The following is a 26386-nucleotide window of genomic DNA, read 5'->3' as shown; positions in this document are numbered from 1 at the left end:
GTGTTTTGTTTTGTTTTTTAACCCAGACATGATAGGCTACGTAAGTCCTTACGTAGCCTATCATGGCTGAATTCAGGGATGCAAACGGCGGTGGCTATGGCCGCCGCCATTTGCGTCCCTGCTAGCCAGAGGCTGGATGTCTGGCTGCTGGCGGAGCTGGCTGGTGGCTCCGCAGAATCCCCGTGGAGCAGAGCTGGCCGGCCAGGATTCCGGGGGGAGGGACAGAGCGCCTCCCCCCCCAGCGGAACCCGGCAAAGCCAGGTAAGCGGGGTTTTGTACATCCCTAATTTGAAGACTTCTTGTGAACCCAGTCCTCCAGAGCTCCCCTCAATCTGCTTCAAATCCAGTCTTTAAATTTAAGAGATTTAAGAGAGCAGGGGAGAAGCAAAAGAGTGCTTTAGGGCGAGTTACTACAGTTCGCCTTTAATCCTTTCATTGCAAGGGAGTGAGATTTATTTCCTACTTCTGAGTAAACATACATGGGGGGAATGTTAAAGATTGAAAGCAGGCTAGCTAGAGTGATCTGGGTGATTGAGTGTCGCCACTAATGCAGTAATGTGAGGGGTCACGTTTAGTCCTGTTGCTATTGCGCTATTGTGGTTTTGGAGGGTACATAAATTTTAAAAATGGGTAGGGGAGGGTCAGACATAGGTTGGGTGGTGGGGGCGTTAACACACACTCCAGCGAGAGAAAGCAGAAGGGGAGAAACAAGGTGAGAGTGGGAGGGAGGAAACAGGCTCTCTAAATGATGAAGGGGACGAGACTCCACCCAGTAGCCACCCAAACAATTCGCAGTAAACTGCACCTGCCCTGCCCAGAGCTGGCTTTGGGATAATCCAGGTTTGGAGCTGATTCGACTCCAGTAAAAACCACAACGAAATGGAGAGCGAACTAAACCCGTCACCATGGAGATTCCCCCCTTGTGAGTTACAGCAGTGTCTGTATCAGACAAAAGGTAGAAAATTATCTCTGGAACAGAATTACAATACAAGCAGGACAAAACAAAACCCAAAAATTTAGACCTTGGTTCAAGAAAAATTTAGCATGCAGTATTAACTCGCGGCTGTTTAACTAGGACTGAATTCTGTAGGGGGAGGGAGGAATCAGTGAAGATCGCCTCCTCCTCCCTTCAACCAGTGGGAAAGCTCCACTGGACCAACAGCCTCCCCACTGATTCAATTGCAGTGAAAACCACAACAAAGTGGAGAGCAAAATAAACCCGTTGCTGTGGAGATTCCCCCCTGGATGGTACCCAAAGAGAAAATGCTGATTTAAAGACCGATCACAAGGGCCAAAAAGTTATTTGAGTAATGAACAGGTGCAAGAATGCATAATTCCAGGTCAAAAGTGTACTCAAAGCTTTTGCTTATCAATTAATGAGCAAAAAATGTTATGTAAGGTATACACGTTTTCCAGGAACCGACCTCCCCCCACTTCCCCATGCTCCGCGCTTGCGAGAGGAGTGCGGAGTGGCTGAAAAGTGGCGTTCCTGGAGGGCATTCCGGGGCGGGGAAGGCGGAAATGCCTGTATGACACATCCAATGTGTCATACAGCAGCCTCCCCCCTTCCCCGCTCTGCCCTCCTGCGGCTAGACAGCCGCAATCGGCTCTCTAGCCACAAATGCAGGGCAGGAGAAGCGTGGCGGGAACGATCCCCTCTGTGCTTCTCCTGCTCTGCCTATCTGAATAGGATTGCTCCCTTAATTTTTAAAAAAGACGAAAGGAGGAAAGAGTGATGCACATATTCAAGACGGGGATTCCAGAAATGAAGGCGGCAAATGATACAGCAGCCATCCCTTCAGGTGAATGAAGCTGTTCTTCCGCCTGGGAGTTGTGTGAACATCCCCCTGCCCTTTGCAGACAATCTGAGTGCAGAAAACCACTCCTGAAGGAAGTTCCTGTCCTCGGTGCGTCTCTTTTACAACCGTAAAAAAATCCCTTGTTCTTCCAAGTTATTCATTACAAAAAATATACAGACTTGTGTTCCCAGCTGTGTATGCGTTTCATGCAGAGGATTACAGGCACACCCCATAAACAAACCCTGCCTGCCCAGACAGGAGGACCTGATGCTCCGGCCTAAGAACCCCCACGCCTCTGGAGGTTACTCGCCCAGCCACTTCCTCATGCCTTTGCCTTGTGTTGCCTCCAAGCTGGTTCTGCGCACGCCAAGATAGTTTTGGGCATGGGCTGCAGCAAACGGGGCTTCAGGTTTCAGAATGCCACGGCAAATGTGCGTGCGTGCGTGTGTGTGTGGGGATGTTTGCTGAGAGGTAGTTGCCTGGCAGCTTCATCCACATCCACCTTCATCACAGCTTCCTAGATCCCGACCAGTCAGGCTTTTGGCCTGGGCCTGATACCGAGGATGCAAAAGCCTCTTTGGTCAATTATTGCTATCTAGAGTTTGATAGGGGCAATTGCACATAACTGATCTTGTTGGACTTTTTTTTTCAGCCTGTGACACAAATGTGGGATGTTGCAGGTTCTGCAGTGGTTCCCCCCATTCCTGGACCGGAACTTCTCATAAGCCTTGTAAGACTAATTGACCGGGTTCGCACAACACGCTAACACACACTCAATGGTTGAGTGTGGGTTGTTTGTTGAACCATGGATTAGCGTGTTGTCTGAACCCAGAACATTTTCCACGGGGTGGCTTGTTAACAATGCAGTGTGGCTTATTTTTCTCAAACAAGCCACCTTGAGAGCCCATGGTTTATTGTTGGGTTGTTCAGGCTGGTTAATAGGCCACATTGCAGAAAATGTCCTGGGTTCAGTCAACACACTAACCCAAGATTCAACAAACAACCCACAGGTCAACAAACAACCCACACACAACCACTGAGTGTGGGCTAGGGTGTTGTGTGAACAGCGCCACTATCTCTTTGCCTTACACACACACACACACACACACACACACACACACGTTAAGGAGACAAACTTGGGGACATAGGAGGCTGCTTTATAGTCTTGGCTCACCTTATACCCTTGGTCCATCTAGCTCAGAATTGCCTATACCAGGAGTGGACCACTTGGTGGCCTCCAGATGTTTTGGACTGCAACTCCCATCACTCTGACCATTGGGCATGCTGGCTGTGGCTGATGGGAGTTCTAGTCCAAAATACCTGGAGGGCACTAGGTTGCCCACCCTTCGTCTATGCTATTCGGTAGCTGTGCTCCCTGGTTCCAGACAGGTTTAGGGTTATGAATCTCCAAAAAAGAGGACATAGAAACATAGGAAGCTGCCATATACTGAGTTGGTCCATCTAGCCCACTATTGTCGACATGACCAGCAGCAGCTCTCGAGGGTTCCAGGCAGGATTCTTTCCTAGCCCTACCTGGAGAAGCCAGGGATTGAACCCGGGGCCTTCTGCATACAAAGGCTGTGCTCTGTCACACTGAGCTATGGCCCCTCTCTAAACTAAAGAGGATCAAAGAGAACCCAAATTGGCATAAAATGTTCACGTGATAATTTATATGTAGAGATGCACGTTTAGAAATACTATAATTTAAAAAGAAATACAATCCATCTCACCATAGTGGGGAAGACTATGGTGAGACGATCAGGTGAGCTGCGTGCTTCCTCAGTTGGCTGTCCAAGTGATAACTGTTGATGGGCCAATTAAAGGCCCTTTAGCTCTTCCTTCTAGTGGTTCTTTATCTTGAAGCCAGACTTGGAATGGACAGACCTTTAAACAGAGGGCGCCTTCAAACAGAGGGCAGTCCTCTGGCAACCCTTCAAATAGAGGACTGTCCTCGGCAAAAGAGGACACATGGCCATCCCACTTGGAGATGCCGAGGATTGAGCCTGGAACCTTTGGCATGCAAAGTGGGGGATCTACCAAAGAGCTACAGCCCTGCCCATATTTCATTAGATGTCATCTAATTACGCTCTGCTGATTTAAAATCCGCTGTGGTGCAGCAGCTACAAAGTTGGGCTTGGACTGGGAAAACTCACTCGGCCATAAAAACGTACTGAGCAAGATCAAGCCAGTCATTCTCTTTACTTCACAGGGCGACTATTAGAGTAAAAAGGACCCTGCATGCCAACCTGAGCTCCCTGGAGGAAGGTCAAGGGTTGCTGCTTTCTGCTTGCATTAACCACTTTGAGTCCTTATGCCTGGGTGGAGTATCTGTCTCAATACGCCATGTAACAGTGCATGCCACTGTATATACCCAACTCGGCTGGGGCCAGAACAGTGGAAGGCTACGCCCAGTGCTGGACAGCAACAGTCTCCCAGTGATTCATTGCAGCCAAGGTTCACCAGACTTCCTGTTTCAGTCAAGAACATGTTTACCGCCACGGAACACATAAAGATGATCCCTACTATACACGTAGTGTCTGTTCATCACCACAGAGTAACCACAGGAAACCTCTATATGCACGTGAAATTGAGGAGAGCTTTCGGGTCAAAGGGCATGACTCCCCACCTGGTCTTTGGCTCTGTCTCCCCCCTTCTTCAAGAAACCACTGTAGCAGAGGCAAAACAATAGGATTCTGTGAATGTTTTAAGGCACAAAAGGTTGGATCGCTGTTTTGATACTTTGGAAGGATGACCCGGTGAAGGTCAAAAAAAGCCAGTTTAAATGTATAGAAATCACAGTGGATGACTTGCATCACCGGAAAAGGATTCCTTGACCCCAAATACCCCCCTTTTAGACACCAGAAACGCTTCCCTCAGAAAACGTAGTGAAAAAAAGTGTTTCAGTGACTGTTTCTTGGTAGCCACCTTGGATTTTTCACCCAGCAAATTTCCCACAGGTTTTGGGGAAGCTCTGGGCCAATTTATTATCCACCTTTCCAAGGCATCAAAGCAGCTATCAGGGCTCCACCCTTGCTTCTGTAAAATGCTCACATAACCGTATTATTTTGTCTCCGCTGTCCATTGAAAAGAGGGTTCCGCACCCCCCCTGCATCAGCAAGAGGCGATTTCTGCTTCCCCGACAGTTGCAGCAACACCACAGCCCCGTGCACCCCCTGGAGGTGGGGTTCCCCTCTCCGATTTATTCCTGGCTAACCTCAGCAAAGAGAGTACAGGTTAGGTTACACCAGAAATGTAAACTGGCTTCAGACTAATTTAACTGCCACGGCCATCTATCGCGGCACTCTGGAAACTATCGCTCTCTGAAGGGCAAGGGATCTCAACTGAAGAATTCTCGGTGGATTTGCAGAATTGTAATCATGAGTTCCTGGAACGAAACTATAGGTTCTTCCAGATGGAGTGTTTACTGTGCAATTGCCCTGCCTTATTCATGGAAATGTATGGGATGTCCAGACAACAGCTTCCACTGGTAACCCTCCTGTGTTTCCCCACTGCTTCTTCTATCTTCTTGCTTGCTACAAGGAATACCAGCACAGTGTTTTTTGACTGGTAGCACCAGGAACCCTCCATCTGGAAGGACCCGCAGCCAGTTAAGCTGATTTCAAACCTGGTTTTTATGTCTAGACTCCCAAAGGGAGCTAGCCCAGACACACAGTGAAGAGCTACAGCAGACAAAGGCTAGCAGGACTCTTGGTCAAGCTGTCTGTGTTCAGGTCTCCCCGTGGCGCCTTGGCTGCCGTTGAGCTGCTAACGCTGGGAGTCCTGAGGACGCTGTCGTACCTTGTTGATGCAGTTGGTTTTGGCACCAGCATTGACGAGGATCTGAAGGATGCGCAGGTGACCGAACCAAGCAGACAACAGCAGTGCATTCATCCCAAACTAGGAAGCCAGAGAGAGACAGACGAAATACCATCTTTATTCTGGAATGAAATGGCAATTAGTGCACATGCTTGCTGCCCATGTTTGCCTTGGGGACAGGGAGGGCATTCTCTAGCACAGGGGTGGGCAATCGTTTGGGCTGCAGGCACATTTGGCAATTTGAGACAGTGTCCTGGGCACCACCGCAAAATGGCTACCATGAGAGGCGTGGCAAAGGACAAATAAGTAGCCAATGAGCATTCCCAGGATTGCTCGGTTAATGATGGGAGTTGCAGTCCAACAAATCAGGAGAGTCCCAGCTTGGGGAAGGCTGCCATGGAACCCAAGCAAACCAGCAGTTGCAGCAGCCTCAGCAGGAAGCTGGGGAATGCATATTTCACTCTCCGTGCCCAACCCACCCTGCCCTCGAGCCTTCTCAAGTCATCACGGCATTTAGAAATGAAATAATAAAAAAAAATAGGGCTGGTTAGTCATGACTAGGAACATAGGATGCTGTCTTATGCCGAGTCAGACCCTGGGTCCATCTAGCCCAGTATTGTCGACACTGACTGGCAGCAGCTCTCCAGGGTTTCAGGCAGGATTCTTTCCTGGACCTAACTGGAGAAGCCGGGAATCGAACCTGGGACCTTCTACATGCCAAGCATGTGCTCTGTCACACTGAGCTATGGCCCCCTAATTTATGTCTCACTGATCTGAATAGGTCTACTCTGAGTATAACTAAATCTGGATGCAGCCCTGGATGTCTATTATGCATTAAAGTTTCTTATTGCCAGCTTGGAGGCCCTGTTGTTGGGCAAGAAGGTGGGATATGAATATTTAAAACACAAGCAAACAAACAAAGTAATTCCTTGAAGGGAATTCTCATCCAAATGACCAAATATTTATTTATTTGTAATTACTGATCTGTAATTATTTATAAAGATAAAATTATTAATTTATATTTATCCATATAGTCATTATTATATCTATTAACATATATTAATTCATATTGACAATTTATAATTATTATTTGATTATAATTTATATAGGTTTATATAGGTTTGATTATAACTTATTATTTGATTATAATTTATATAGGACAGAATCCAGTTGGACTGGATCCATGAATTCCATTGTGCTGGTGCAAGGGAAGCCCGCTGCACCAGCTAATGCTGTTGGCATTGCACGAGAGGTCCCTGACAATGCAACTGATGTCAGCACTAGGGTCCGATGGGATACTGCCCATAAGAAATATAAATAATTACAATCAATCAATCAATGACCACAAACTGTTTCTTTTTTTAAAAGCTGGCCACATTTCACAATCATGTCCACTTCAGAGCCCCCTGGGCCTTACACTGTCCTCGTCATTCACGGAGGCGTCATGCTCCAGGAGAAGCCGCACTGCCTGCTCGTGCCCGGCCCCTGCTGCCCAGTGGAGGGCGGTCCGGTCTGTCTGGAAAGGAAGGGAGAGCTTAAGCAGGAGGAAGAGAATGGAGAGCAGGCCCAGCCCTCCAAGCAGGGCTGGTCCAAGACATGCTGCTTGAAGCAAGAGACTGAATGCCACCCACCACATTCCAGGCCCAGAAGCCGACCAGGCTGGCAGCCGAATCGTACTTCAGCTCTGGCTGCCTCTACTGCACCTGAGGGCAACAGGGCAGCTTAGGGGTCCAGCACAGGCCACATGCCACACTTCCAGCTCTGTCCTGTCTCGACTTGCCAGCCTTCCTAACTTGCAGCCACCTCACTCTGCCTTATGGTAGGGCTGGCCCTGGCTCCAGCTGCTGGGAGGTGCTAGGCAAGTCTCCTGGCAAGCTCTCCCCTGCCACTTACTAGCTGGCAGGGAAGCAGCACCCAACAGAGGGGTCAGCATGAAGCAGAGCTCCAGGCCCAAGCTGTGGTGGCAGCATGGAGCAGCCCTCCAGGCCCAGGCAGCTCATCTGTACCTGCCTCCACAGCCATCTTGAAGTTGCTGTCCCTGGCTCCAGCATCCATACGCCTGGGCGGGGTTGGCATAATTAAGACAGCACTGGCGGGCGTAGAAGTGCAGGCTGTCACTGCCAACACCCTCCCCCCCAAACACCCCAGTCCAGCCACAGCATCGGTGGGCCAGCAGCAATGGTGACCTGGCCACGGCATTGAGCAGAACCCAGGGTAGCTGAACTCACTGGTGCACCATCTTCATTACCCTGGACCTGCCCCCGAGGTGGACACCCTGGGAGTGGAGTTAAGTTAAGGCCCCCTGTGTGGGCCTGGAGCTCCACTGGGCACCGTTGCCAGCCCCTGCCGCCACCCAGCTGAGCCACACCAGCCAGAGCGGCAGTGTGCCCTGCTTGGCCCCGCGCACTCGCCTGGGTCTGCTGCATGCTGGCACCAGGCCTGATGTAGCGAGACTGTGCGTTGCTCTCTGCCATGGGGATCTGGGGCCCATTTGAGGATGTTTATTTTATTTTATTTATTTATTTACTTCATACCGCCCATTAACCAAAGCTCTCTGGGTGGTTTACAAGACAACGCTTAAAACCACAAAAGGCGATAGCACTGAAAAACATCATATAACCATAATTTTAAAACTGGATAAAACCACAGTAGGAACCAAGATAAAACCCAGCAGCAGTGCAAAGATCTAAACACACATTCACACCATTTTTAAATCCGAAGGGCTAAAAAGCCTGGGAAAATGAGAAAGTCTTCACCTGGCGCCAAATAGCCCACAATGTAAGCACCAGGTGAGACGCTTTAGGACGGGCATCCCACGACTGGGGTGCCACGACAGAAAATGCCCTCTCCTTAGTAGCTACCTGCCTCGCCTTATTTGGTGGGGGCATCTGGCCCCAACAATATACTTACATTAAACTTGCTTGGGATATGAATGCTCAGGAGGAAGGAATGGAAAAAGAACACCTTTTTCCTTTCTCATTCCCCAGAGCCACCCCCCACCCTGCCCTGGCTATATAGCAATAATATGTCCAGATTCAAGATTAGTAGCTATCCCCAAACCTGATCCCTCTAGTGTTATACATCACAGCAGGGGAAGGGCTGTGGAGAGGGCAAAGAAAAACGTGTCCTTTTCCCCGTCCCCTGAGTGGCACTTCAGGGCTCCTGTTCCAGGAACACTCCTGTGGGTGCTGCAACAGGACTAAAAGTAATTGATAGACCCTATTCTCCTCCATGCATTTGTCTTGTCCCCCTTTGAAGCAACCCACGCCTGTGGCCACCCTCACACCCTGTGGCAGTGAGTGCCATCAGTTGAATAGGCATTGCCTGGGTTTGCACAATACGCTAACCCACACACAGTGGTCGAGTGTGGGTTGTTGTTGAACCACAACATGTAGTGTGGCTTATTTTCCTCAAACAAGCCATCTCAAAAACCCAGAATTTGTTGTTGGGTTGGTCACCTTGGTTAACAAGCCACACTGCATAGTTAACAAGCCACCCTGCAGAAATATCCTGGGTTCAGACAACACACTAACTCACAGTTCAACCAACATCCCACTGCTCAGCAACAACCCACACTCAACCCCCGAGTGTGGGTTAGGGTCTTGTGTGAACAGCCACATTGTGTGAAGGAGGGCTTCCCCTCATTTGCACCTAGTGCTGGTCTGTCTTCCAGTGGTAAAGACTTCTGATCTGCCTTCCCCAGTCTGGAACAGTCCAGAGATGTGTGGGACTTAGTGTCCCCCACCTATAGCTCGGAGTTGTTGACCAACACATCCGGATGGCACCAGGTTGGGGGAGGCCAATTTCTATTTGGGGGGAGGATGCAGTATGGTGCGTGCATGATGATCACCGCACCCACAAACACAACTTAAGTACCTACATTATTCTTGGCTTTGACGTCCACCCCTCTCTTGATCAGCTTGCCCATGCGTGCCGTGTCATTTCGTTTGGCCGCGTCATGGAACTCTTTTTCCGAAAGAAGCACTTGGAAGAGGAAGAAGAGGGCACGAGGGTGCGTTAATGATTGCTGGGCACATTACAAAAAACACAGGAGTTAAATTCTAGAGAAAACTGGAGGCGTGTTGCTGAGCGCAAGGAGGGGCTCACTGAACAGATGGTCAGCTCTGAGTCTTCCGTCAGACTCTGAAGGTGGCTCATTCTGCTGTGTGTCTCTACTAGGACAGGGCTGAAAACAGCATGAGGAGGGCCCAGTAGAGCCTCACTGGAAGGAACAATGCCAGAGCAGTGAGTTACGCATGGACCCAACAGGCAGCCTCTTCAGTGGACAGGGATCTGGCGTGGAAACATTTTCATGACTATCTATTTTCATATAAAGTTTCCCACTTTTAGAACTGCGTTGTTCCACAAAACAAAATAGTAACAGAATAAATGAATACAATACACGTCAAATTGGTCAACTAGACTGGATACAATACTAGTTCAGGGCCAGCTCCAGGAGGTAGCACATTGGGCACATCCCAGGGCCCAGCTCAGCAGAGCACAACAGCACCCCCCACCCCATCTTCCCCAGCCACATATTCCCTCCAATGCTCAAGGTAAGATATGGCTATCATGGCTAGTAGCCACTGAGAGCCTTCTCCTCCAGGAATTTGTTCAGTTCCCTTTTAAAACATCCACAATGGTGGCCATCACTACATACTGCGGTAGCAAATTCCATAGTTCAACTCTGCACTGTGTAAAGAACGCCTCCCTTTTACCTGTCCTTTATCTCCCACCATTCAGCTTCAAGGGATGACCCCATTGGCTTCTAGTATTATGAGAGAGGGAGAAAAATATCTGCCTATCCACTTCCTCACACCATGTGTAATTTTGTACACCTCTAATATGTCTGGCCTAATTGCATGTTTTCTAAGCTAAACAGTCCCAGAAATTGTAACTTTTCATCTCAGGGGAGTTGCTCCAGTCCCTTGATAATTTCGGTTGCCCTTTTTTGCATCTTTTTCAACTCAATGATATCCTTCTGGATATTGGAATCCTACCAATTAAGGGGGCTATGCACAGGAGCTGGGCTTCTATGCACAGGAGCTGGGCTTCTATGCACAGTTCCCTCTTGTGGAACTGGGACCTCACTGCTAGCAGCTGCCTTGAAATTAGTAGCCACAACAGGCAATTCAGATGTACAAGTGGAGTGCATGAAGAAGTTTCATCATGGGTTGGACTGCACACAGAGACAGCCTGAAGCCATTTTCATAACTGTGGTAGATGGGGAGGCTGGATTGGGCTGTGCACAGAGGAAGCCTTGCAGTGATTTCTGTGGCTGTGGTAGGTGTAGAAATGGTGGTAGGTGTAATTGTGGGCTGTTCTCTTGTCCACCCTGATTCATACTGAGGCTTCTCTATGCAATCCTGGATGCAGCAGAGATCGTGCAGTCCATTTGCAGAGCGTCTTTGCTGCCAACAATAAATGGATTTTTTCAGTATGAAAGATACGGTCAACAATTTTCTCCTGAAGCAATGTTATGGAGATGCTGTCGCCATGTACACATTCACTCCTCCAGCCCTGCGTGTCAGGAAGCGATGCTGTGCAAAAGGGGACCACGTTCGCTCGTAGAGCAGACACAGTTAACATAAACGTGGGAGAAGATGGGAATTTAGAAAAATGGAGCACATCCTAACTCCACAATCATCTTTGCATGATATAAAAACATGTATTCACAGTATAATTGTTATCTGCCTTAATCTACCAGGGAAGGTGGCATTGGTTACATTAAAAAACCCAACACCAAATGAACCAGTGAAAACCTACGGGCCTTGAAAAACCTCTCCAAGGTCATTCAGGGGCAGAGACCTGATTACTCTCCACGCTTCTCCTCCTCCCTGTGAAGCTGTACATTGTCACTTCAACAATTGATGCCATCAGAAAAAAACACTTATCAGCAAAGGTCAGTTTGCACGTCTCTTGGTGTGACCTATGATCAGTGTTTATATACTGTACGAAACTATGTATAATATAAATAGCACTCTCCCTAAAGATAACCACAATGACAGGGCAGGCATCTGAATGGATTTACATAGTAGAAGAGATTTCTTTCTACCTTTATTTCCTTTATAGGATTCTTATGATTTTCTAAAAAAAATCAGCTGCAGGACAGGTAGAAATTTAGCCAATGGAAGTTTCAAAAACAGATGGGGGGGAGGGAGAATTGTTGTGCAGAGGGGGAAAGTAAAAAAAAAAAATCACACATAAATTTGTTTGTTGGTTTTATTTAAGAAATTTATACTCTGCTTTTTCCCTCCATAGGAGTTGCTCAAAGTGGCTTGCAAAATATAAAAAGCATAAAAACAACAACAATAATCAGAACACATTTACAGTAAGCTTAAAGTGAAAATCAGAAAACTTCTGGTTTGGATTGGTGCTAATTGCCTCTGAGCTCCTCTTGCTTGATTTGTGCATCCTTGGGAAAGTATCCTTCTGATTAGTGCCTAAGGGAGCAATCCTATGGCTGCTAGTCAGAGGCTAGACGGCCATAGGATACATCGGATACATCAGTTTCCGGGATCTGACCTCCCCCCCGCCATGCTGCCTTGCAGGCAGTTTGGAATGGCCCAACGCTCCGCGCTCGGAAGAGGAGCGTCGAAAACAGGGCATTCCTGGGGGTGTTCCAGGGCAGGGAAGCTGGAAATGCCGGTACAACGCATCCTATCGGCTGTCTAGCTGCAAATGCAGGGTGGCTGAAACACAGAGGGAATGATCCCCTCCGTGCTTCTCCTGCCCTGCATTGGATAGGAGGTGGCCGTCTATCCCGATAGGATTGTGCCCTAAATATATTTCAGGTGTAGTTAAGGACCATGCTAAACAATATGTTCATTGTATGCATGTATTTAATGTATCTGATTTTTGTTATTTAAATGGCAGCTGCAGGGGAGGGCAGTCATGGAAATCAGTGGTTGGGTCCAGCTTTAGTCATACTTGGAGTAGACCCACTGAAATCAATGGGACTTGTTAGTCACAAGTTAGGTCCCATTGATTTCAATGGGTCTCCTCCAAGTATGACTACATATGGATCCAGCTCCAGGACTGGGACTGCTGCACACAGGAAGGGGAGATGTTAACTCCCCCCCACCATTTCATGGCCCTGATAAAAAGATGAAAATGGCAAATAGCTGCTTCAGGGAGGGAAAGGGTTACATTCTCCTCCCCATGTGCCAGGATCCTGATAGCCCTCACAACATAGGTCTCTTTTGGATGAGAATAACGTAAGAACATCAGAAGAGTCCTGCTGGATCAGACCAAGGGTCCATCTAGTTGGGTGTTCTGTTCACCCAGTGGCCAAGCAGCTGTTGACCGGGAACCCACAAGCAGGGCATGAGCGCAACAGCACCCTCCTGCCCATGTTCCCCAGCAACTGGTTTACACAGGCTCACTGCCTCTGGTACTGGAGGGAGCACATAGCCATCAGGACTAGTAGCCACTGATAGCCTTCTCCTCCAGGAATGTGTCCAACCCCCTTTTAACGCTGTCCAAAGTGGTGGCCATCACTACACCCTGTGGTAGGGAATGCCATAGCTTAAGGATGCGATGTGCTGTGTGAGGAAGTCCTTCCTTTGATCTGTCCTGAATCTCCTGCCAGTCAGCTTCATGGAGGACCCCACTGGGGTCCAGTATTTTGTGAGAGGGAGAAAAATTGGTCCCCTTCTCACGGATCCACCCCCAAACCCAGTGAAGCTCCAACTTCTCAGAGGACAAGTTCAAAACGAGCCACCAAACGGAGACCAAGAGCTGTGGCTCAAGGCGCATGCGGCTCAGGGCGCAGAAGGCCGTTCTGGTTCTGCGACACCCCGGAAAGGGGCCGGATCCGCGTCCTCGCTTGCAGCCAGCCACCCCGCTGGCTTCCAAGGCCCTCGCAGCAGGGGGTGGGCAGAAGGAAGATTTCCAGGCGTTTCCTGGGAGCGGAAGGCCGGCACGCCCGGCGACGCACGCGCTTCCCACCTGTGCCGAAACAGCCTCCCGCAGCCGGATGCCCGCACAGTGCTGGGCCACAACTCCGGGCGCCCCCGCGCGCTGGAGTCGCGACCACGCCGGCATCGCCCTCCTGCCCCCCCCCCCGGCTTCGCGGCGCCTGAGCTTCGGCACGGCGGGCCGCCTGCGGGAGAGGATGCGGCGCCAGTCCTGGAGAGGGGCGCGCGGGCGGAGGGGCCTCGGGCGGCGGCCCGCGGGCGCGCTCCCTCCGCGCTTGGCCAGCTGCCTCTCCCCGAGCCCCCCTTCGGCCTGCAGCAGAACCCCCCCGCTCGCCCGCCCCTCGCCCCCCCGGCAAGGCGCGCCCCCGCAGCCCTTGGCGCAACGGGGGCGGTTGCGCCCCCCGCGGCCGAAATCCGAGGCTGGAGGCGCGTCGGGGCGGGGGCCGCTCCGGCTCGCGCGCGTGCCCCGGCGGGGGCCCAGCCCTGGGCGGCGCTGGCCTCCCTCGCAGCGGGGTCGCGCCCGGGCCAAGGCCCCCGCCCCCGCGTCCCGCCCCCCCCCGACGTACAGGTGTCATCCTCGCAGGCCAAGTCGTCCTCCATGCTCCGCGCCGCCGCCCTCCTCACTGCCGGAGCATCCTCCGCCGGGCCGGGAGCGCCTCTCGGGCGCAGCCGGGCCGGGAGTCGAACGTCCTGGGCTCCGCCGGCCGCTCCGCCGCGCGCCCGGGAGCAGGCCGGCCGCGGCGCGGGTGGGCTCGCATCACGCCGCCGCCTCCGCGCCGGGCTTGTGGGAAATGGCTAAAAATAGCCTCGGAGCCGGCGCCCGCGAGAGCGCCCCGCCCCGCCCCGCCCCTGGGCGCGGAGCCGGCGGCGTGGCCTCGCGTGCGCGTTGCGGGGATCGTTCCGCCGCCCTTCCGCAGAGCTGCGCGGGCGCTCGGCCCCGCAGGAGGCGGCGAGGGGAGACAGGCCGAAGCGGGACCCGGCGGCAGCGAGCGGGGCGCGCCGCAGGCAGCGCGGCCGGGAGAGCCGGAGCCGCCCGGCGGGCTCGGAGCGAGGGCGCCCTCTGCCGCCCCCGCCCCCCCGGTCTTTACTCGGGCTGCGTATATGGGGGGGTAGTTGGCGTGTGGGGGGTGGGTGGAGGAAGGGTGGCCGTAGCCCCAGCCTGCCTAAGAATTATCTGCATTTCTGCAACCTGGAGATAATCTGCGATGTGGAGATAATGAGGGCCTTCTCTGGGGTGGCCCCCACTCTGTGGAACTCCCTCCCTAGGGAACTCCGCCATGCCCCCTCGTTAATGAGCTACCGCCGCGCATTAAAAACGTGGTTGTTCAGGCAGGCATTTGGGGCGGGCTGGGGTATTTTTTAGAAATATGGTGTTTTTACAGTAGAATTTTATTGTTTTAAACTGTTTTATTATATACTTTGTCGCCCAGAGTGGCTGGGTGACCAGCCAGATATGCAATTAATAAATTTAATAAATAAATAAAGTAAATAATCAGCTGATTTATGTGCACACTCTCCTCCTCCCCACATCATCATCATCATTAACATAATCGTGACCCTCCAACATTGCACAGATGAAAATATGATTTCTGTGCCCCTGTCAGTGCTTGCCCTCACTCCTGCCTTGTTAGATCCTGTACACCAGCGGTCTCCAACCTTTTTGGCGCTATGGACCTGTCCAATTTTTACACAGACCGGGCTGTGTGTGTTTCCACCGGCAGACTTCTGGCTGCCCATTTGCATCCCTGTTCTTTGCAGTAGTTGGCTACGTAAAGATTTACATAGCCTATTACTTGTAGAACAGGGACGCAAATGGAGTCTGCATAGCGGACACCATCTGCGTCCCAGCAGCCGGAAGTCCGCCAGCGGCCGGAGCTGGCTGGCAGCTCTGCAGACTTGCCGAGGAGCAGAACTGGATTCCTGGGGGGGGGGGGACGGATCGCCTCCCCCCCCCGCAGACCCAAGGTGAGGGGGTTTCGCACACCCCTGTGGCCCGGTTGCTGACAGGCCACGGACCAGTACCGGTCCGTGGCCCGGGAGTTGGGGACCCCTGCTGCACATGACATGCCTTACTCCCACCCAACCTGAGGTCGTCCAGATATGTTGGACTGCGGCTCCCATAATTCCTAGCCAGCATTCCTTCCCATGCTGGGGAATGCTGGGGGTTGTAGGACTTTTTCCTGTCTAAACACACATAGGATTGCACCCATAGTGTAAAGGAGCACCGTGGAGAGCTCCCTTAGAGTTCTGACAGAAACCTGGAGTGGATTCACTGCCCCACTGACATCGGAGCCACCAGCCTCCACTGCTACAGCAGACTTCCCCAGCCTGGTGTCCCCCAGATGTGTTGGACAGCAGTTCCCATCATCCTAGGCCAGCATGGCCATTGGGAGTTGTAATCCAAGACATCTGGAAGACACTGGGCTGGGAAGGACTTCCACTGGCACATCTGGAATCTGGGAGGACGTGAAGGGTTTTGCACTTAGAGGATACCCTTGCTGGTGTATTTGTGCTTTTTGTTAATTTAAATAAATACAGCTGTTTTGGCCACATCTCCTGTGTGTGTGTGGGGGGTGGCTGAAGTCCAAATCAGCCCCCCCCACATCAGTAGCCACAGATGTTCCTAACCTTCTCGAGTGGTGGGTTAGGAACAGACTTTACTGGACACGCAACAAACTTACATCTCAAGGTACATTGGCTGAGGTCAGCCCCATAGCCAGCATCCCTTGCAGGAAGAAGAAGGGAGAAGACAGAAGAGCAGAGGGTGGAAAAGAGCAGGAAAACCTTCCAGAGGTCCCCTCCCCCCTCACTCAGGTAGTATTAACCCTTCAAGTTCAGGTTAAGTGACTCAGGGCCCTTGTCCCTCTAAATCTGCTCCCTAGACATTCAAATTGGAGTCTCAGGTTTCCTTGAATGGTGGCCTGAGCCAGGAGAGAGTCAAAGAAGAAAACTCTTCCACTCCTGTAGCCATCCCTTGGTTCTGATTTAATGGTTATGTTAGCTAGAAAGTAGGAGAAAAAATGTGAGTGCTGGGCATTTCTGGATCTCTTAATGAGAAAGGGACACATGAATTATACCCCAAGGTAATTTGACCATATCTAGAGAGCCAGAATTTAGTACAGAGGTAGCCCTGATGTTCTAGAAAGGTCTGAAAGGGGGCATTCATAGATTTCTCCGTCCAAAGGAAAGGTACTTCCAATATATCCAGACAATATTCTTGGCTTTGTTTCATTTTATCTGGCTGTAAATTTCCCCTGCTGCTAGTATTTTATATGCATTTTTGGGGCATTTAATTAGTTTTATTTAAAAATTTATGCTAGTCGCTCTGGGAGGCAGCAGCCTGAAGAACAGAATATAAATCTCATAAATAAAACAACACACACACACACACCCATACACACACACAACTTCAAAACCTGAAGTTTCGTACACACACAGCCGAAGACATCACTTGAACAATCTGAGCGGGGGATGTTTCTACATCTTTCCTGTCCTGAGCACACAGGTAGAGCAGAGAGCTCAACATGTGCTGTTAACCCAGTGAAGGTTTGAGCCCAGACTGAGGGCATGTACACTTGCTGACCCTGATTGACCCATTGCAGCTGGGTCTGCTTCTTCCCTGGCTACAGTTTGGTCTTCCTCCTCACAGGTAGACCCCGGCACATCTAGCGACCAGGCAGGCACCGTGACAGTGACTCTGAGTGTCCTACTTGGTCCGTCGGCGCCGGTGCTCAGGAGAGCCACGTGACAAGGGTGGAGAGTCAGGAACCACACCAGGACATGGGCCAAAGGGGTTCTTTGGGATCTCAAGTGAAGCATTTCTGCAGCAGGACTCCTTAGGTTGCCCCATTTCTTCTGTGAGAGCAAGGTGTGTTGAGGGATCAAAATCCTCCTCCTCCTCCAAAGAGGCCTACCTGAAGGTGATTCAGCCAGGAGCCTGGCGGGGTCAGCCTCTTGTCTTGCTTCCCTATCACCGCTTCCATGGCCCTCCACTCCCTGAACGGCAAACATCCGCAGCAGGGAGGTGGCTGTACCCATGTGGACTCCCTGCATGATTTAGAACCCTGACTGCATAGGATTCTGAGGTTCCAGAGCACGCAGGGAGTGTCGATGCATACATCAGGCTCCATGTTGCAAACTTTTGCCCTCCAACATGTGGAGGCTGGTGGAACCAGTGCTAGGCATGCGACAGAGGATGCAGTTAGCTGGGATGTTCTTATTTTTGCCTGACGCGATTCCAATCATGGGAGGAGAACGTTTGCGTGTGGCTGACATGTATTCCAAAACCATCGAAATACTTCTACAATAGTTAAAAAGGTGACATTTGGTACAGACACAGTCCAAGATACTCTGATTACTTTTTAAAGTGTGAAAACACAGTATTTTACACTACTCTGTCTTGAAGAACCAAAGCGTACCCTCAAATCCACTCTCCATTAGGTGCTTATGACTTTTATACAACCATATTCCACCCAGCACTTATTAGTGCAGTCAATGCGAATAGTGTGTGTGTGTGTCTGTGTGTGTGTAAGGGGGAAATCCAATTTGGTCTATGATGAGATATTGTGACTGGGGATGAAAAAGTGTGATTGACCCACAATTGAGGTGCCATGTTCAGGAAAGGCAAGGAAACATCACAAAGAACAGGCAGTGTGCTGGTGAGGATCTTAGAGTAATGCAACAGAGCAGCTGAGTGCATTGGGTTCCTTGGAAAGAACTTCTCAAAGAGGAACTGGCTTCAAGAGAAGGAGACAATGCCATTGGATGTACTCAGGCTTGGATTAAAGAAAGAATTCAATAGCTTGGCTCCTGGAATGAATAGAAGTCTTCCTTTAAACTTTTGGCTGAATTTGGCCTGGCTGATTACACATGGCAAAAGCCAGAGAGGTAGAGGTTTCTGGGGCAAAAGAGACCATGATAGACACCTGGTGGTGCTTTATTTAACCTGCCCATCTTTTCAGAGGTGAGGAGGCTTCAGGACTGGAATAGATTTCCTGGCAAGGCTTTAGATTGGCCAGTTTAGGCTACCCAGTGGGTTGCTTGACTGAGGTTCAAGGAAGGGTGGCATGAAGGCCAGGAAGGCATTTGCATTTATCTGGAGTTCCCAGGTTTTCCTGCTTGCACGGTGGCATCTTCTCTTCATCAAGTTACTGCAGAGGGAGGACACAGAGAGCACGAACTTCAGGTACAATAAAGGCATGTAGCTAAAATAATACCACCAGGATCTTCTTGCCCCTAGCTGCCACGAGTCCCTTGCCTGTGCAGCTTTTCAGAACAAAAGGCCTATTAGACAAACTGCTAGTGTGATGCCAACAAAACAGATGTGCAAAAGTCGTCCTGGCTGAGCTTCTCAATAGCTGCTCATCTTTGCCTCTGCTTGTTCCTGCATCTGCATCTGTCGACTTCCCACCAGGTGGCAGGAAAGTCTGCAATGTCATTGTGTGGGGAGGTTGGAAGCCAGATGGGACTTAATTATTTCTTGCAAACAGTGCCATGTCCTTGGACTGGCATAACGTGGCTTCCAAACCTTCAACGGCATCTAAGACGGCCCAGTATTTATCTGCAGCAGAATGAGGCGGGACGGTCTCGTCCTGAGGTGGTAGAATAAACTTCCTCATTTCTGACTGCAAGTAGTGAAGACCCTTTCTTGAATTCTTCCTGAGATAATCACTCCATTGACATGCCAGCTGTGTGCCAAACCACTTAGGGTGGTTTGCAGTTGAAAATAACAATTTACAATCCAGGCATGACAACACAAAAGGGCAACAGAGGATGGGAGGGAAGAGCCAAAGACGCACATTCAGGTGCCAAGGTTTGCATGAACGTTACATAAGTGGAACTACACAGTGGAGCTGCAGGAGATGGTCCTGGGAGGGGCGGAGCCAAATGGCAGCTGGTCTCAGCCAAGCCAGAGGAGCCCCCCCCGGCTTACCTCTTCCTCTGGTGTAGCTGGGTGGAGTGGCCACCTCATGCTCCCCCACATAAAAAATATCCTCCCATTAGAGCAGGGGTGGGGAAGCTCAGGCCCAGGGGCCAAATCTGGCCCTCCTTGAGTCCCAGATGGCCCTGCCCCTTCCCCTTCCCCTTCCCCTTCCCCCTTCCCCGCAACCACCAATCATTTGTGGTTTCCCAGCTTTTGAGCAGGTTCTTCTCCATTCTAAAAGGTTGAAATGCCTCTCCCAAGGCTTCATGACTGTCAGGAAGAGCCTGAAGCGTAAAGATGCTGGTATTTTTGGAATTTTGGCCCTGCCCCTTTCGCCTTCAGCCCCACTTACCACTGGAAAGTGGCCCCTGGGAGCTTTTCTGAAATGGAATTTGGACCTCGGGCTGAAAGTGGTTCTGCACCCCCACATTAGAGGATTCTAGCTCTTGCTGTACTAATCTTCTACTTCTATGGAGTTTTTTTTTTGTTTAAAATAGCAAAGCATTTTAAAAATGGGCTACCCCACTTGAAGCCTGGAGTGGTACAGTCTAGCCTATAACCTCTGGACTCTACCATCTCATGCCTTTGTCATTTGGCTGTACCTTCACCTGCGTGAATCCATTCTGGGTTTCAGTCAGAACCAGCCAGAACTCTAAAGGAGCTATCTAAGGTGCTGAACCATGTCCCCAAAATAGGTTTAGCACTTTGGGTAGCTCCTTTAGAGTTCTGGGTGGTTCGGACTGAGACCCAGAATGGATGCACAGCCCCACCACAATCAGAGCCACCAGCCTGCACTGATCCAGACCATTGGTCCATGCAGCCCAGTATTGACTGCTCTGACTGGCCCTGGCTCTCTAGGGTCTCAGGCAGAGAAGGGTCTTTCCCATCAGCCACCATCTGATCCTTTTCACTGGAGATGCTGTCAGGGATTGAACCTGGCAGCTTTTGTATGCACAGCTGGTACCCAGGGGTCCCCAACCTTTTTGGGCTCGTGGGCACAATGGGGAATTTGTGAAAGTGCTGTAGCACCACCACAAAATGCCTAATCAGTGGATCTCTGCTTTGGCATTTACCTGCTGCATCTGTGAAACGTAGGTTGCATCTTATTCAGCCAAAATGTGTGTTTTGTTTCTGTTGGATACCACAACGTCTCTTTAATTAGGGATTGTCTAATTTGGCTAATTGCTGGCAGTGCAATACAGCTAATGCTTCTTTTAAACATATGTTTTGGCAATGTCCAACAGTTGCGTCTTTTGGGGAGGAGGTTATTACACAGATCAATTTTGTACTGGAGTAGTCTTTAATATTCATGGATGTACAAACTCTTTCACATTATTTTCCTGCTTCATGGAAATGAATGAATGGTCAGTATAAATGGATTCTCCGCTCCCTTTTGACAGCTAAAAGACACATATTACAAGACTGGAAGGACAAATGCTCCCCTCCTATAATGCAATGGATTGCGGACATCACAACACTTTCAATATAGACAAGAGGAGGCTGGGGGATGTTGACCTGGTGTTGAACGGGGTACGGCTACCCTTGAAAGACCAGGTCTGCAGCCTGGGGGTCATTTTGGACTCCCAGCTGTCCATGGAGGCTCAGGTGTCAGCTGTGAGCCGGACAACGCTGTATCAACTCCATCTGATACGGCGGCTGCGCCCCTTCCTTCCCGACCATCTGCTCCCATCGGTAGTACATGACCTGGTCTCCTCTCGTTTAGACTACTGTAATGCGCTCTACGTGGGGTTACCCTTGAAGACGGTTCGGAAACTGCAGCTGGTACAGAACGCGGCGGCTCGCCTGATTAAAGGCAGCCGCTGGTGAGATCACATCACTCCAGTGCTGAAGGAGTTGCACTGGTTACCAGTTGTTTTCCGGGCCAAATTCAAGGTGTTGTTTTTGAACTTTAAAACCCTATATGGTTCCGGCCCAGCCTATCTTAAGGAGCGCCTCCAGCAGCACCAGACAGGCCACTTAACAAGATCAGCCTTGGATGGCCTTCTCTCTGTCCCATCAGCCAGGACAGCTAGACTGGTGGGGACGAGGGAGAGGGCCTTTTCTGTGGTGGCCCCCACTCTGTGGAACTCCCTCCCTAGGGAACTCCGTCATGCCCCCTCTTTAATGAGCTTCCATCATGCATTAAAAACGTTGTTGTTCAGGCAGGCATTTGGGGTGGGTTAGGGTATTTTAGAAAATGTTTTTATTGTAGAATTTTATTGTTTTAAACTGTTTTTATTGTATGTTGTACATCGCCCAGAGTGGCTGGGTGACCAGCCAGATGGGCGATTAATACATTTAATAATAAATAAATAAATAAATAAATAAATAAATATTTGAACGGGTGGCATATAGGTGCCACCTTCAAATGGGTATCTATTTGGATATTTGGTCCACTTTTGTTGAAGCCCATGTGTTAAGAATGACAGCCTCTTTTCCACCCTAAGATTAGGCCAGGCAGTCAAGCCTGATGTACCCCCCTCCCCAGCCCTTCGCTCAAGGCCAGGCGCAGCCCCTGCTAATGGGGAAATGCTAACAGCTGGAGCTGGTGGGGAGATCCAGACTCTTGGAGGCCAGGGCGGCCCTCCCAGGGGCTGAGCCAGTGACTGGCTGCAGGAAAGTCTGCCCTGGGTTGCCAGAGCTGGGCTTTAAGAGGGGGCTGAGGTTGAGACCTAGGGTCTCCCTTCATCCTGGTGGTCCTGGACCTGCAGATGGCTGGTTGCTAGCTGGGGAGACCCATACTTAGGTATGTTAAGGATAGGCCAGGTAACTTTATTATTTTGCTTGGGTGTGCGTTCATAAGGCTCTCTGTGCATGTTTAAGTAATTTGGCTTTGTAGCCTTTTGTCCAATTTGCTACTTTCCCTCTCCCCCTTTATTTTTATCTTAATAAACCTTTATCCAGCCTTTAGTTGGTGTGATTTCTCTGCATAACCTCAGTGCTAACTTCAGTGCCTCTTGGCTTAGGAGGGTGGCTACTGGGTATTTTGGGGGACTGGAAGGCCAGGTTTGGCCAGTCCTATTTTGGAAGGAGAGCTGGGATCAGTTCCAGAGTGGTCCTACCTTGCAGGAAGGTTGGAGCTGGTTCCATCGGATCCTTCACATCATGTATAATTGCTAGAAAGTTGTATGCATTTCATATGTATTTGTTGCTATGGATATATGCAAATCCATGTATGTATATTTAAAAAATGGGGGAGGGAGTTCTGTGGATGCCCGTGGGTAACAGGGTGGGGACCACTTCATGGGCAAAAGACCTTCTGTCTCTCCCCAGCTTCTTTGGGGGCATCTGGTTGGCAACAGAGTGCTGGGATAGATACCTCTTCCGTGGAATCTAGCACAGCAGTTTTCTCCCGAGAGATTTCTACTGACCTGCTTCACTGTCAAATATGAACTTGCTGGATAAGCATATGTTGAGTCCATGGAAAACATTGCACATCGTATCTATTGCTACATACCGGGGGTGGGGAAACTGTTTCAGCCCCCTGGCCAAATTCGATTTTGGATCGAGGGCTGCACTCCAGCAGTGGGTTGGGCCAAAAACGCACACACACACGCAGCATACTGTAGCTTAAAGCTCTTCTGAGAGACATTTCAACCTTCCAGAATGGGAAAAACTGCACAAAAGTCGGGAATCCACCAACGATTGGCGGTTGGAGAAAGAGGGTGGGGCTAAGGAAAGGTGCCCCTGGAGGGCCAGATTGGTACCCCAGGAGGGCTGGATTTGGCCCCTAGACCAGAGGTCCCCCACCCCTGGCACATAAGCTTAATTGAAAAACAGATTATCACAAAGAGTTTCCTCCGATTTAATTTGTGCATGGGAATTCTACAAGGTTTCCCTCTTTTTGTATATCATTCTGGAAAGATATCACTAACGCATAGTCAATAGTCTCTGTATCAGGAAGGTTGATGCAGAGACAGGCGTCGGAGCGTTCCAAGGTTGGCGCATCTGACGCATCTAAGACCTGCCAGCAGGGCGGAAGGGAGGGGGGAGCGCCGTCTGACGCTCTTCTTCCTGGTGTGTGTGTTTTAAAAGCAGTTTCCCTCCCACTGTGAGCAAACAGAGGGGCTGAATTCAGACACTGTCAGGGGCACGGTTAAGGGCTGGGAGGGCCTGGGAATCGACAGATCCTCCCTGCTCCACCTATGCTTCTTTCCCAATTGTCCCCCTACCTTTTCCCCTCTGTGCTGCCAGAGAGACGAGGGGCGTGGATCTTTCCGCTGGGGCGGGGGTGCGTGTGAGATCAGAACTCCTCCTCCAGAGCTCCATCTCTGACCTTGAAGAGGGATTTCCAACCTATTGCGTGGCTCCTGGAAGGCTGTCCTAGGGATCAAAGGATTGCACAATCTTTCCTTCCGATACAATTGTATCATTTTGCTTAATAACCTCTGGTATTATGTTGCATTATATGCTCACTTAGTACCTTTCTCAGTTTACTTGTTTTGTAATAGAAATCCACCCCACCCCCCGCCAGTAAAAATAATTTTAAATAGTAAATTTCTACTAACCCAGCCAGCTTATTTGTTCCAACATCAGGCATAATGTAAGAGAAAATGACAACAACAAGAGATGCAAATTCAGTTGTCCTAAAACCAGTGAAGCATGTGGACATGTTAAAAGAAGTCACATATCTGCAGCTGCAAATGCAAACCAGGTCACTTTTTTCAGCATGTGGCTCCTTCTAACAGCAAACTCAGGTGGCTGAGTGCCAACAGGAACGGAGGCATTGGGAAACGACAGGGCAGGATCATGACACTTGGGGGAACTCCGAGGTTTATAAAGATACAACATTCTGAAAACAAACTACAGTCCCCTCTTAAAAATGACACTAGGACAGAGCCTGCGGTCACAGCATACTGAGGGTCAAATGGAAAAGAAAAACAGAGACCTGGGATGGGGAGGAGCCGTATTCCCTGCTTGAATTCCCCAGTCAGAGCCATAATAACGTCCTACAGGAGGGTGTTGCTGGCTGGCAGGAGGCCTGAACAGAACCTGGTTCCAGCTCCCAGATGGTCTTGCACCTGCCTGACATCTCCTCCTTGCCCGATAGGATACAAATACCTGGCCAGGGGGCGGTGCCAGGCCTGGGCTCCGGCGAGTCAGAGGGTGGAACCTAGGGATGGACTGGCAGATCAGGGGGTGGACATTTGCCCTCTTTCACAGCCCTCAATTTGAAAGGCTGCCGGAGGACAGTCCACTGATTTGAAGGGATCCTCCCTTTGGAAGGCTGCCCGGTCCAGGTCTGTTTTAGAGACAAAGGACCATCGAAAGGAAGCGCAGAGGCCTCGGAGTTGCCCATCCACCGCTGGGAGCCCCTGGAGAGCAGACTGAGCAAGGCACGCAGATCACCCGGTCACATTCTTCCACACCATGGCGAGATGTACAATATTTGTATTACATTATAATAACTATTTATAAATGTGCACCTGTACAGGTACATGACCTTATGCGTGCACTGATTCATCAGTGGCCCCCCTACTTATTTCATTCACTTCTATTTCATTTATATCACACTTCTTCCATCCAATATAGGTGCTGAGAGCAGCTTACAGATACAACAGAAACACTAATATCATAACACACCACAATCAAACGACAGATACAACAATCCAAAAGAAGAACTCAGCAGTAGGTGGATGTCACCAAGTCAGGGTACACTAGAACCTGGTGGCTACTGCTGGCTGAGGGAGTGAACCCTAGTGGTTTATACTGGCTCCCCCCCACCAACCCCCTCCCCCCCGGGACTCCAATTTAGGTGTCTGAGTAGCAGCCTTCCCCAGACACACACTCTGGAGCTATGCACAAGTTATGGTATTTATTCAAGTCAATCAACAAACAATCAGGCACAGAAACCAAAAATATGTTTTAGTCCAAAATGTCCCACTTTTTTCCCAAGGTCTAGATATGCCAATGGAAGTCTGTGTCCTTTGGCCTTACAGTTAGTCCAGTTGCAATGTCTACTCCTGCCCGGGGCAGCAGCAACTGGGGTGTATTGGAATGAGGAACTCCAACCAGGAGATGGCAGCAGAAAGGCACAGGACTGGAGTGCGGTACTGTACAATCCCTTGCACTAGGCCAGGAGGAGAATTCGGTGACTCCGCAGTTAGAAGCCAATAAAAATTGTTAAACCAACCCCACAGTACTAGTGACAATCTAAAGCTCCCAACTTAGTAATGATTTCAACCAGAAACTAAGGGCCCATTTATTAATGATTTCCAGCTGTTAAAAACCGAGGTAAAGAAGATTGCAGTAAAGATCAGCAATTTGGTATTTCTGGTACTCAGCATGAGAACAGCCCAGTTTTTCAGTCTTGCCTTCACAAACACAAAAGGCCTTCAAGCATGCAACTACTCCAGCTCTCCTCATCACCAGGGAAACCTCCAGCTCCCCGCCCCAATAGTCTTGCCCTGGCCAGAAATGCAACCCCTCCTCTCCAAGAGCCACTTCAGCCACTGCGGGTGGCTGACAAGGACACCTCCCCCAAGTGCCCCAAACACCCCTTTTGTTTTTTAGATCATTTTAACAGTTACAGTAAAACATATGAACAACTCTGTTCAACCTGCAAATGAGCTTCCTCGTGGTTTGGCCTGCTGCGTTCAGATGGCTGGTTTCCTCTCACTACCTACTTCCACCCCTGGTGGAGTATGTTCTTTTCTCTACACCTTGACCAATCAATGCACGAGGTGTTCTGAAGACTTTTGACAAACAAACCAAACCCCTGTTTCGTGAATCTTCCTCCACTTTCCCAGGCTGCCCTTCTGCAGGGGAGGATGCTGCTGGTCGGGAAGGATGCTGCTTCCTGTGGCACCTCCCTTTTTCCTCCTGCTGTGGCTGCTGTGCATGCCTTTTTTGGGAAGGAGGCCTCTCCGGCAGCTACTGTGCTGATGACAGATCGGGCTTTCCTGTGCAGATACTCTGTCAGTGCTTCC

General features: G+C 50.2%; 1 protein-coding gene across 6 annotated transcripts in view; it reads right to left on the bottom strand.

The window, feature by feature from the left end:
• The window catches only part of ANKDD1A (ankyrin repeat and death domain containing 1A), a 31554-nt gene extending 17175 nt beyond the window's left edge, over nt 1-14379 (bottom strand). For 2 of the 6 annotated variants that reach the window (XR_014785419.1, XM_084817442.1), the window contains exons 1-4: nt 14101-14311; nt 9496-9599; nt 7033-7131; nt 5598-5696 (exon numbers count right to left, since the gene is read on the bottom strand). Coding sequence is in view for 3 of the 6 variants with exons in the window: in XM_084817442.1 (XP_084673568.1) it covers nt 5598-5696; nt 7033-7131; nt 9496-9599; nt 14101-14134 (336 nt within the window). In the remaining 3 variants the exon portion in view is untranslated. Of the gene's footprint in view, nt 1-5597; nt 5697-7032; nt 7132-9495; nt 9600-14100 lie in introns of all 6 variants that reach the window. The other 4 variants (XR_014785417.1, XR_014785418.1, XM_084817441.1 and 1 more) reach the window with 4 other exon arrangements.
• Between the last annotated feature and the right edge of the window lie 12007 nt (nt 14380-26386).

The sequence above is a fragment of the Heloderma suspectum genome, chromosome 11 (genome assembly GCF_057233095.1).
Source record: "Heloderma suspectum isolate Gila_16-S chromosome 11, 16-S_ref, whole genome shotgun sequence".
Classification (NCBI taxonomy): domain Eukaryota; kingdom Metazoa; phylum Chordata; class Lepidosauria; order Squamata; family Helodermatidae; genus Heloderma; species Heloderma suspectum.
The sequence above is the reverse complement of the archived record's forward strand: the minus strand, read 5'-3'. Positions and strand labels throughout refer to the sequence as shown.